General features: G+C 44.0%; 1 protein-coding gene across 4 annotated transcripts in view; it reads right to left on the bottom strand.

The window, feature by feature from the left end:
* LOC132582615 (uncharacterized) overlaps positions 1-11,330 on the bottom strand; it is a 29,256-nt gene continuing 17,926 nt past the window's right edge. Inside the window, exons 8-14 of one of the 4 annotated variants that reach the window (XM_060254273.1) lie at positions 10,218-10,390; positions 9,747-9,837; positions 7,502-7,573; positions 6,432-6,509; positions 3,578-4,368; positions 2,185-2,264; positions 1-1,275 (exon numbers count right to left, since the gene is read on the bottom strand). In XM_060254273.1, the coding sequence (XP_060110256.1) occupies positions 1,215-1,275; positions 2,185-2,264; positions 3,578-4,368; positions 6,432-6,509; positions 7,502-7,573; positions 9,747-9,837; positions 10,218-10,390 (1,346 nt within the window). In that variant the 3' untranslated portion in view covers positions 1-1,214. The remainder of the gene's footprint in view (positions 1,276-2,184; positions 2,265-3,577; positions 4,369-6,431; positions 6,510-7,501; positions 7,574-9,746; positions 9,838-10,217; positions 10,391-11,330) is intronic. The other 3 variants (XM_060254274.1, XM_060254275.1, XM_060254276.1) reach the window with 3 other exon arrangements.

The raw sequence follows: 11,330 nt of genomic DNA, 5'->3' as shown, positions 1-11,330 counted from the left end.
CCCCCTTTAATTTCAGTCTCCACCCCCATTTGACTTATGTTCAAGTTTGGAAAGAGGGTGCACAAGTCTATTTTCTATGAGAGCGGTGTTGTTTTTCTAATTTTGTTTTACTCTCCAGAACGTTCTATCACGCATGTAAGCAAAATGAAATATTTTGTAATTAAATGAAACGGGGAGATGATTAAAACAATTAAAGCTCTACTCTTGCATCAGCACAAGAAAATATTCTTGACCATAAATAAGTCCAGCAGGGCTGCTACTTCCCTGATAATTCTACAGCTCTTACAGAACGCCTCAGTGGGAAACAAATCATACAACTCTGAAAGCCAGAAAAAAATTATTAAACTTGCACAGCACTTTTCAGGAGGCAGGAAGTCTTCTATTCCAAGCCCACCCCCCCACCCCCCAAAAAATGATTGTAATCATATAAATGGGACAAGCTGCAGGGTAAGTGTGAGTTGTGGATTGTTCTCCACAACAAATCCCCACTCAGTTGTAGCCTGTGGCCAAAAAATATGGTTCTGGGATACTAGCAAAATGGAATGGGTAGTGCTCAAATTAGAGAGCACAGAAGACAGTCATTTAATAATATGAGTAGGTTTATCTTGGGGACAGAGAAGATGCAATATCTCGAGATAATTTGAAATATTGTACATGTCTGTTTTGTGACCCTTGTGGAGCAATTCATATCGCCATATGGCCTGTGACCACAGCTTTTAAAATACACATTACAAACAAGTCACCTGAATCATATATTGAAAGCCCAAATGGTGATATGTTCTGGCCAATCTGTGGAGAAAGACTGGATTTCTAAGGATATGGTCCAGCCATGGTTTTTAAAAGAAAAGTCTATCTGGATAGGAAATAAAATATAGGGACTTCCCTTATGCTTCCACATTTTTGTTTTTCAATATATAAAGAACTAGAAATTGACTAGGCTTCTCTTTGTTACCTATTTCTTTAGGTGAACTTGTTAAAAGCGGGTGGGGGTGGGTGCGCATAGACAACAATGCTATCCAATCAGCCCCTAGGAAAGCTGCCTTCTCTTGGAAACAGAACCCTTGGATGAGACAATGAAATGAATTCATTTTCTTTCCTTAGGTTTCATTAGAGTCAGTATCAAGTATCATGACTGATTAACATTAAATTAACATCTTTAAAGTAAAGTATAGGTATTTGTCTAGCCCTAGTGGCCCGAAAAGCTTCATTCAAGACTACAGCTTCTGCCTGTTCCTGCAAACCCAGCGTGCCCATCCAAGCAGTGCTTTCGAGATCCTGTAAATTAAAAACAAAGGCTGTGAAAAATGTGAGCACCAGGTGTGGAGATGAGCAGATCAATCCTGCCAGGCCCTGATCATTGGCAAGATCTTATGTCAGTTACAAAATGGAAGCCTGCAACAGTGCCGGATTAAACCCTGAGGAGGCCCTTAGGCAGTCAAAATCCTGGGGGGCCCCTTGCAAATTATCTCAGAGTTGGAGCACCCACCCTGCCACCTGTGGCCCTCGCTGCAGCCACTTTCCCAAAAGCCCCTTTGACAAAGCTGCGGGGGGGGGGGAAGGCGGAGAGAAGCAAACTTGGCGACGATGCCAACAGCAGCCGCACCAGGCAAGTTGGGCAAGGAGTGGCTCAGTTGCTGGCTGGGAGGGCTGCAAGCAGAGGGAAACCTGGGGTGGGGGGGAAGCCGGCCCGGGGCCCCTAAAGGCATGGGGGCCCACAGGCCAGTGCCTAATTGGCCTTATTGTTAATCTGGCCCAGGCCTGCAACCCTGTGCTAAAAAGGCTTCAAGCTCTGCAACTGTAACAGCCCATATCATACACACCGCTGTAGCACAGGGTTCCGCTGACTTGCATAGTTTTACAACTTCTGTGCAGGCTTTTCCCATAGGCAATGGAATTGTTGTCAATTTTTGATGGATTTGAAAACAAAAACAAAATAACCAACTGCTTTTTCCCTGAAGAACCACTGCCCTACTCACCCTGCTACCTGCTGGTAAAATGCAACAGTAAATAAGGACCTGGGGACAATTTTCATTGTCCATGGCTAGTGCTCTACGGGTCCAGCAGCAGATGGCACAGTGCCCCTTACCTGCTGGGCACAGCAGTGACTTTGGAGACAATTCGTTTAAAGATATCTGCCTTTGCCCCTCCTCATTTCAAGTTCTGCTAGTTAAGAAAGATGCTGACCTTGTCGAATGTACTTGGGAGCAAAGTTCAGCTGTTGCTGGCTGATATACATGATGAGAAACGGTTCTCCTCACACGCTCCTAGCAAGGAGAAAGGGAAGTGGGATGAGTCTGAAATAAGTGTTCACAGGTTCTGAGGCTCTTTCTTCCCCAGACATTTGTGGGAGGGGGGGGAACAGGGTTACAACAGTGCCACTACAATTAACACATTAGAAATCCAAAGATCCACCCATGTTATACTGAATTGAATACAAAGAGAGCATATATATGAACATATGAAGCTGCCTTATACTGAATCAGACCCTCGGTCCATCAAAGTCAGCATTGTCTACTCAGACAATGGCAGTGGCTCTCCAGGGTCTCAAGTGGAGGTTTTTCACACCTATTTGCCTGGACCCTTTTTTAGTGGAGATGCGGGGGATTGAACCTGGGACCTTCTGCTTACCAAGCAGATGCTCTACCACTGAGCCACTGTCCCTTCCCAATATATAGTGCCTGTTAGACTGCACACCTTGACCTGGATGGCACAGGCTAATACAACCTCATCAGATCTCAGAAGCTAAACAGTGCTAGCCCTAGTCAGTATTGGATAGATGTCCAGAGATAACTATGCAGAGGTAGGCACGGGTTGTTTGTAGAAAAATAGGTGGTGGAGTTCATTAGCACATGCTGCTTCCCCCCCACCCAAAAAAAACCAGCCAAAAGCAACCCAATGCAAAAAAGGAAAGCCCCAAGCGAGCAAGGCCTGCTTGGGCTGGCTAGAGATCCAGCCAGCCGAAGCAGACCTCGCTCACCTGAGGCTCTCCTTGGCCGCCCCGTGTCCTCACAGTCAAAAGGCCAGCAAGTCACTCACCACCCAAAATCACATAAGAAGTGGAGAAAGGGTGGCGTGGGCTTCTCCAGAGTTTGCTGGGGGTGTGGCAAAGCTCCTGGTGGATGACTGGCTGCCTGCTCTCCTAATCCAGAGACTGTTATGCTGCTGTACCCACTATTTAATGGACAAGGTAAGTAGGTGGGGAGGAGGAGGGGCCGTCAAAAAGGTTTAGGAGCTGTGCTCCTGTGAGCTTCTGCTGAATTCAAGGCCTGGAAGCAGGTAATGGCAAACCACCTCTGAAGTGTTTTTCCTTGAAAACTACAAGGTTGCCACAAGTTGGCTAAGACTTGACAACACTTTCCACCACTAGGCTCTGCGCCCAACATTTTTGTCCACATACCAGTCCATTTGAGCACACAGAAGCAGACACAGCAAAATGCATATACAAAACTGCAAAGCAACTTGAAAGTTTCCAAGCAACTGCTTAAAGGAATCCTTCCTCCCATTAGATTCCTGGCCAGAACCAATACTGACAAGGAGTGTTACTAACAACCCACCATTGCCCTTCACCCAGGTTTACCTGTTGTTGAGCTCCAAGCTGGCCCCCACAGAAATCAGCTGTCCGCTCCTTCAGCTTTTCTAGGTGCCTCGTGGAACATCTGGACTGAGCAGATGCCTGAAGTGGCTGGCCAAGGGTGTCATCGATCCGGCTTTTCTTGGGTGTGCTCTCTGTAACAAATTTCAAAGGCGGCTTCCAAGCCACTTCCTTTCTATCTAAACGACTGGATTTTGGAAAGACTGTTGCGGAAGGCAAGTCTTGGGCTTTGCAGCTGATAGTTTCAATAGATTGCTCCTCATCTGGTGTCAGCTGTTTTCTTTTAGCTTGTCCCCATTTCCTGCAGGTCTCTCTGGATTTTTCTCCAGCTCCTCTCAACACCACCGTCTCCCTTTGTAAATGCACTGGATGATTTTCTTCCACATCTCCAGCTGAAGTCTTAGAAAGGAAGTTGCTCCTAATGGTGGGGCAGACAGGAGAGAGGCCATGCACACTGGCATGGGAATGTGAGTTGTTCAATGGCTGGTCACAGGGAATGCTCCCATCAGTATCTGATATTATGCTGGTATTATGTGCCCTGTTTAGCGCTTTGGATCTTGATTCCTGATTGGCACTTTCTTTGTAAGGAGGAAGCAGCGATGGGGAGGTGACCTTCACTGGTTCAACCTGAGCAAAACTACAGTGAGGCGCAGGATCACAAGACTGCAGGCCATCTGGAGTGCAGCTACTGGAGCTTGTGGCTTCCTCTACCTCGGCAGTGCTAGCCAGGAGCATCTGCTGCGCATTGGGAAGGCTGGGCTGCGTGTCTGACATTTCTGTCAAATCACAACAAACAGCAAATGCTCAAAACATAAACTAGCTATTTTAAAGCATACAAATGTGCAAGATAAGACAGGTTATGCAGTGCAATAAGTATGTTTACCCAACAAACTCAGATCCAAATAGGAACACTGGTCCTTATAGATACATTCAAAACAGCATTGTTATGGTGTATCCATTGTTATGGTGTATGCCATTCCCCACCAAGAATGGGTTAGACAGGTGAACAACATCCAGGAGCAGACTGGGAAATCAAAATGGCCACGGAGTAAGTCAAACTGAGTGGCTCCTTCTGTGTTTACAAGCCAGCACTGCAGGACCACTCAGCTTAGTGGGGCCAACAGTGGCCATTTGCTCACCTACTGCATCATCCCCTGAACTGAAAGCAGTGCAGGAGGAGATGGTGAGCTGAGAAACTGATGAGGGCTGGGTACAAGCTGTGTCTGGGGTTCAAGCAGAGTTGCTGGGGCTTGGCTCTGTTTGCTCCTGGTATTCAGTGGCCCACTGGGAAATTTCCCTGTAAGTTCAATGGCTAACAGGGCCATATTTCAGTCTGAACAAGGGTTGAAAGGTCAGCAACACTGATTCGGTACCAGAGGTCCACAATGTGGTTCCAATCAACACCTTTCCTGATGCCTCCTAAGTGTTTTAGAAAGTGAGCGGGACCAGGTAGGCCTTTTGCCCAGCAAGGCTTCTGACTGGACCACAGCACAAAGACTAAGACTGAAGGTGAGCTACAGACATTTTGTGGTTGGCTCTGCCTGCTACAGCAGCCATTTGTTGGCTACACCAACCACACTGGTGTCTGCAGGTTCAAGAAGTCTAGGGACCCCTGCTCTACACACTGTCTTCTATTACAAGTGGAGACACAGGCAAGAGAGTTCTTGAATCCCTCTCTGCTCTAATGGGAACAGCCACAAAGGCTTTGGAGAGCTCTCCTTTAATTATGCAGCTCCACTGGTCAGGCCCCTGCATGAGCTAAGACAGAAGCACTGCAAGTAGGGCTGAAACAAAATGAGACTATTTCGGCTATCGTGTGGTCTAGCACAAACAGTAGCCACTGTGCTACTAAGCCTCTGCCCATTTTTGCTTCACTGTGAATTAAATGCACACTTCTTTTTTCAAATGTCTCTTTCCAAGAAAACTGAGAGACCATTTTTGAAATTTTGGACATGAACCAGCCAACGTGAAGCACATTTAGGGTTTATGCCACAGCATATACCTTTGACAGGACAACGCCCATACTTAACTGTTTCTGCCCTCTTACTTATGTACTTTTAGGTTGATTCCGCACTAGACCTTGCTCCATGCCAGGCTTCGGTTTCTCCCTAGAGCAAGCTGGCAATTTCGCACCAATTGCTCTGCACCACCATTTTGCGCAGGAAAATCCATGATTTGCTGCGCCGCAGTATAAACTTGTTTTTTCAGGTTTACATTGCAACATGGCAAATCCCAGGTTTTCCCCGCCCAAAATGGCTGCACAGAGCAACTGGTGTGAAATCGCCAGCTTGCTCCGAGGAGTAACGGAAGCCTGGCATGGAGCAAGGTCTAGTGCGGAATCAGCTACAGTTTTTATATGCAGCTTCTTTAGCCATACTGGTTTTGTTTTAGAAATAAGAGTTTAATTTTAGCAGTATACAAGCACTTATTTTAATAAACTGAAAGGTCATTAAAATGGACAAGTATTATTTATTCATACCATTTATATTTGAAAAATACAGTAAAAAATTCTGCCATTTCTTTATCTAGAGAACTGTGACCTGCTCTAATGTGGCCCCATCCGTCCTCACAAGACCAACAGAAATAACTGCCTGCTTAGTGTTCATGTGCCAGAACACTTGGATTCAAGTCTCCACTCATGCATGAAGCACCGTGGGTGGCTTTGGCCTAACCTGCCTCACAGGCCGTTGAGGATAAAAGAGGAGGAAAAGAAACCCATGTATACACTTCCCTGAGCTCTTAGAAGTTAAATAAAAACATGATGGATACAAATAGTGCAAGGAAAAGGGGGGAAATGTCCTTTCCTCAGACTGTAAGGATATAACTCTTAAGTACTCACCCTTGGAAGAGGTCAAAGTCATCCCTGGAAATATGTCCCAAGGGTTTTCCAAGGAGCCATCAACAGTTTCAGCTTCTGCTGCCAAAATCAAAGGTTTAAGAAATAATTTTCCTGCAACTAGACCTCAGAAAGGTACAGGAAACACTGTGGGCAAGATAAAGCCTTGGAGACAGCAACAGGTACTACAAACATCCTAGGATTACTCTTTCAAAGAGACCACCAACTATACCCAAAGCAAGTCAGAGCCACAGCTCCTGAAGTTCTCAGAATACTGCTAAACTACATCAAGGTAGGCCACTTTTCCAAAAATCATGAATGGAAGAATAATTACCAATAAGGTCACTGAAAAATTGATCTGGCAAAGGGCATGTCTCTAATACGAACTTCTATGTAAGTCTTACAAAGTGGATAAACAAAAACTGATAAACAAGAATAGCCTTCAACTGGGAGCAAGTGCTGCTGCTCTGGGACATTCCTTGGTACACCAAAGGGTCCTCCCTAGATTCTGTGGCCACATGTGAAGGAACCACACAAAGCCATTCTTAATAATGAATGTTTTGTCTATTCCTATTCTGCCCTGGAACACATGCAACTGTGTCTTCTCTGTCAGTTCAAGGCGCTCATCTCACAACAAGGTTTCACCTTATGAACAAACAGCATGGAGGTTTTAGGACAGATAAGTGGTATGAAGCAAAAAATTAGCAGGGCTGGACCGCTACCTCATCTTCAAGAGGGACAGAAAGCAGCACAGGCAGGTAAATCCATTACCTGCCAATGCCATCCCAACCAGAGGGTGTTGGGGGCAACCATTCAAAATCTTAGACAGTTGGTCAACTTCATCATTTCATCAGTTGTACACTAAAAACAGTTCTCTGCTCACCATACACTTTAAGGTTGCCCGTGCAGGAATATCACTTTTGTTCTCTTCCTCTCTCAAAAGCAACTTGCGAGCAAAAATATGGGGTTTTTTTTAAATCAATGCAACCTACTGTCAGAGAAGAGGGTCTTAGCAGGAAAGCCAGAACATGTCTCTGCCTGCCAGAACACAAAGGATTTTAGTTGCTGCTCACCACTGACAAATGATACAGTGCTGTGATCCTCATCTGAACTGCTTTCATTATCAGAAGCAACGTGAGAAGGCTCTGTAAGAAAAAATATGTTCCAACTTTGTACCGGTCCTAAAAAAAGCACATGCCCAAGAACCATCTGTCACAGACCTACTTGCCTCCCTGCTTCCTCCACTCTGCTTGGGATTTAGCCCCACATATTGACTTGGCTAAGAATTTTTTTCTTTGCCTTCTTCATTCTTCCCACCTTTCTCCACAATGGGGACCTGTAGTGGCTTGCAGAAGGGGTCATGGCTCAGTGGAAAAACATCTGATAAAAGTCCCAAGTTCAGTCCCCACTATTTTCAGTTAAAAAGATCAAGTAACAAGTGAGGTGAAAGACCTACCTTGAGACCTCAGAGAGCTGCTGCTGGTCAGAGCGCACAATATCGACTCTGATGGACCAACAGTCTGATTCAGTAAAAGGCAGTTCCATGTGTACATTGTTCCCTTTTCCTCCTTTTTATTCTCACAGCGACCCTGTGAGTTAGGTTAAGCTGTGAGTGACTGCCTCAAGGTCACCCAGCAAGCTTCCATGGCAGAGTACAGATCTGAACCCAAGTTCCAAGTTCTAACCACTGCACCACACCGGCCTAGAATGTCTTCTCTTTCTTCCCAGGAATATTTTGGGAACCAACTGCCACCAGCAAAGGAATTATTTTGGGATCATGAGGATCTGTCCCTGCTTCCTCTTTTCCATAGCCTTCCCATGCAAGGCTGAAGACTATGTGCATGTGTGTTTTGTGTGACAGCAAGGGGGAAGGCTCTCTTCCCTTTATCTGCATCTCACTTTTTTCTCTGACAGAAGTTGTCCTTGTTAGTGCCAGTCAATTTTGATCATCATAACAGAGCAGCATTTCGTGACAAATGCGGGGGGGGGGGGATTCTCCCCCAAACAATCCCCAGTAAAATCCAAAGTATCCTCACTATAAATGTACTTTATTATGCACAAATCCTAGAAATCACAAATATTTGGAAACAATGTATAAACAGGTAGAATTAAGGTAGAACACTACAAAGGAACTCAAAAGGTATTTTGCTAGCTTCCTCATACTTACACTCATTACATTCCTCTTCCTGGAAATGGGTCAAAGACTGAGAATTTTGATAAGACTTAAATCCTCTTTCCAATTTCAACCTCAACACATAACTGCATCAGACCAACTTATTAATGGACTTTTCTTTAGCCTTGGAGTTCCCTTCCAGAGCCAATGAAAAGCTGGGATATCAGTTCGTATTTTCCCTCCAAATAGACTCACCAAGGGGGAGAGGCCAGTAATAATCCATCAAGGGTCATTTGACAGCCAAATGGGAAAACTGGGTCTGAGATTTTATTTCCTTCCTTGCTCGTCAATTACCATATACCTGACACTCCTACTGGAATGTAACTTGGGATCTAATTTCCCGATTCCATCAGATAAACTGTGTTATACTAAAAGCATTCTCTCTCAACACCATCTACTCTAGCAGCCATCCAGTTTTTATGTCACTAGAATGTGAAGCAATGCTTGGAGGGAAGTTTCACCTATCACATGACACCTACAGATAAGCAGATTCCAAATTCTATGAAGAAGGAAAATCAAAAAATTGTAACAAATATGTTATGAGGAGTACAGAATATTGCACAACACAGCTGAAGCTCACTCAGTTCTGATTTCAGAATTTATCTTGCAGCATCTTGAATTTATAGCTTCAAAAATATTGATGTTGGATGTCAATACAACAAACGCTGAGAGCCATATATAAGATTTAACATGATCACCTCAACCTAACTACAGACATCATTCTCAGCTTAACAGAAAGCACACAAGCTCTGTGGTCATTTTAATGACAGTCAAACTCCTGAATCCACAAAACTGTTCACAAATTCAGCAGAAGTGGATGATACAAATAACCAGTATGTATCTAAATAAAGATGGTTCTTTGTGCTGTTGTGTATCAACACAAAAAACCATAGGCAGCAGCTGACTGTTGCCACAGAGTTCTTTGATGACAAAACTTCAGGCTTAGGGCTTCAAAAGCACCTGGGCTTTGTCATTCCTTGTTGACTAAGGCCTTTAATATTCAGTTATGAAATTCTATAGAGTTGGGTACTCTTTGATGAGGACTGCATCTACATAAAGATCTTTAAATACTCAACCCTCCACTCACAACCTGGAGCAACCTTCCTTGCATTTCTTTGCAAAAAGGAGAGTCTGCTAGCACTCACTTGGTGGATAGGCCCTGGAAAATGTTGCCTCCTCTTCTTCACCAATCACCAGGAGTTTGCCAGGGACTGTAAAAATGTCCCGGCCCTGCATCTGAAATGAAAGCTATTAACTATTTTCTGCTCCCCATGCACAACACATTAGATTCATACATTCTTAATACAGCCCTAATAGGTTCCATGAACAACAGAATCTCCCCCAATTCAATAAACTAGAAGGAAAAGAGCAAATTGGAGTCATGCTGATGGAACAGAAATCCTACCATATTATCTGCTTTGAAAAACTTTCAAACCCAGCACCCACTTCCTTTTCAGGGATCAACATTTCACTAGCTTTGCTTTTTGATCATGTTTTTAATTCTAACCACATTTTGCCACTAACCAGAAGCTCAAGGCCCCCATTCCCCCTTCTCCAATCCCCATAATTTCATTTGGCTTGTCCAATCAAAACACAGAAAATGCATTAAGACAGACCTTATCTTGCTTGCGTTCTGCCTGCCATTTGGTGTCAGGATATACAGCTAGTTGCTCAGAATTCAATGGGCTGCTGGGATCCAATGAACTGAAGCAATCCTCAACATTTTGTTTTAAGATGCTGAGCTTATCCTGCTTCATTTCTCCCAGTACTTCAGAAAGCGATGATGGCTCTTCACAAGAAAAAGAAAGGCACATGAGTAAAGAGAGAGATGCTTCCATTTCTTTCCCTTCTTCCCAGAAAGCCAAGGGAGCATCCTGACACCACACCAGCACCATTTTAAATCTGCATACCTACTCAGCACTTCCCACAGGACACTTATGAAACAAGGCTTTAAGATCATGACCCGAGGCATCTTTTTCCCCTTCATCCCTGTCCCTTTTAAAATTCACACAGTTTTATGTCATTTTCCATGGTCCTAATAAAATACATTGTGTGACTTTAGCTCAGGAATTAGAGGCCCACAAAATTTACACATTTTACAGCTAAATGAAAATGAAACAGATGGAATCACTAGACTAATTAAAGTAGTAACAAGACAGAAACATGCTTACGTCAGGCTTTTTGTAACTGCACTGGCCTCTCTGTAAGCATGTTTTAGAAATAACGAGGTGAAAGAATTGTAAGGTAAGCAAAAAGGTAAATCAGAAGGGAGTTTTGAGATAAGCAAGTGGAACACAAAGTGTCTTCTCTCTGCAATAAAAGATCCAGAGGCTAAATGTAAAAGGACAAAATCAAAAGGACACAGGACTACAGGCATGCAAGAGACAGGATTCTTCCTTATCACAAGAACCAATGAACTGGTTGTGATTGATGAAAACAGAAAAAGAGACCATATCATCAACACTCTGTCAATGATGGATGTATACAGCTCCTTTTTCATCCTCTTCCCTTGCAAATGGCTGTTACACAACAAAAAACAAAAATGAGGATTCTAAACTTTGGTTTAATCTCATTTGTGGGGAGGAAACAACCTCCAATTCGCCCAGATAGCATAACTGGAACATAATAGCAAGTCAAAGTTCAATTCAAGGCTTCCCAAGGAAGGGAGCTTTCACCTCATGTATAAGCGAAGAATTGGGAAGGAAGAGAAGCAGGAGGAGACATGCTAA

Source organism: Heteronotia binoei, chromosome 14, assembly GCF_032191835.1.
Source record: "Heteronotia binoei isolate CCM8104 ecotype False Entrance Well chromosome 14, APGP_CSIRO_Hbin_v1, whole genome shotgun sequence".
NCBI lineage: Eukaryota > Metazoa > Chordata > Lepidosauria > Squamata > Gekkonidae > Heteronotia > Heteronotia binoei.
The sequence above is the reverse complement of the archived record's forward strand: the minus strand, read 5'-3'. Positions and strand labels throughout refer to the sequence as shown.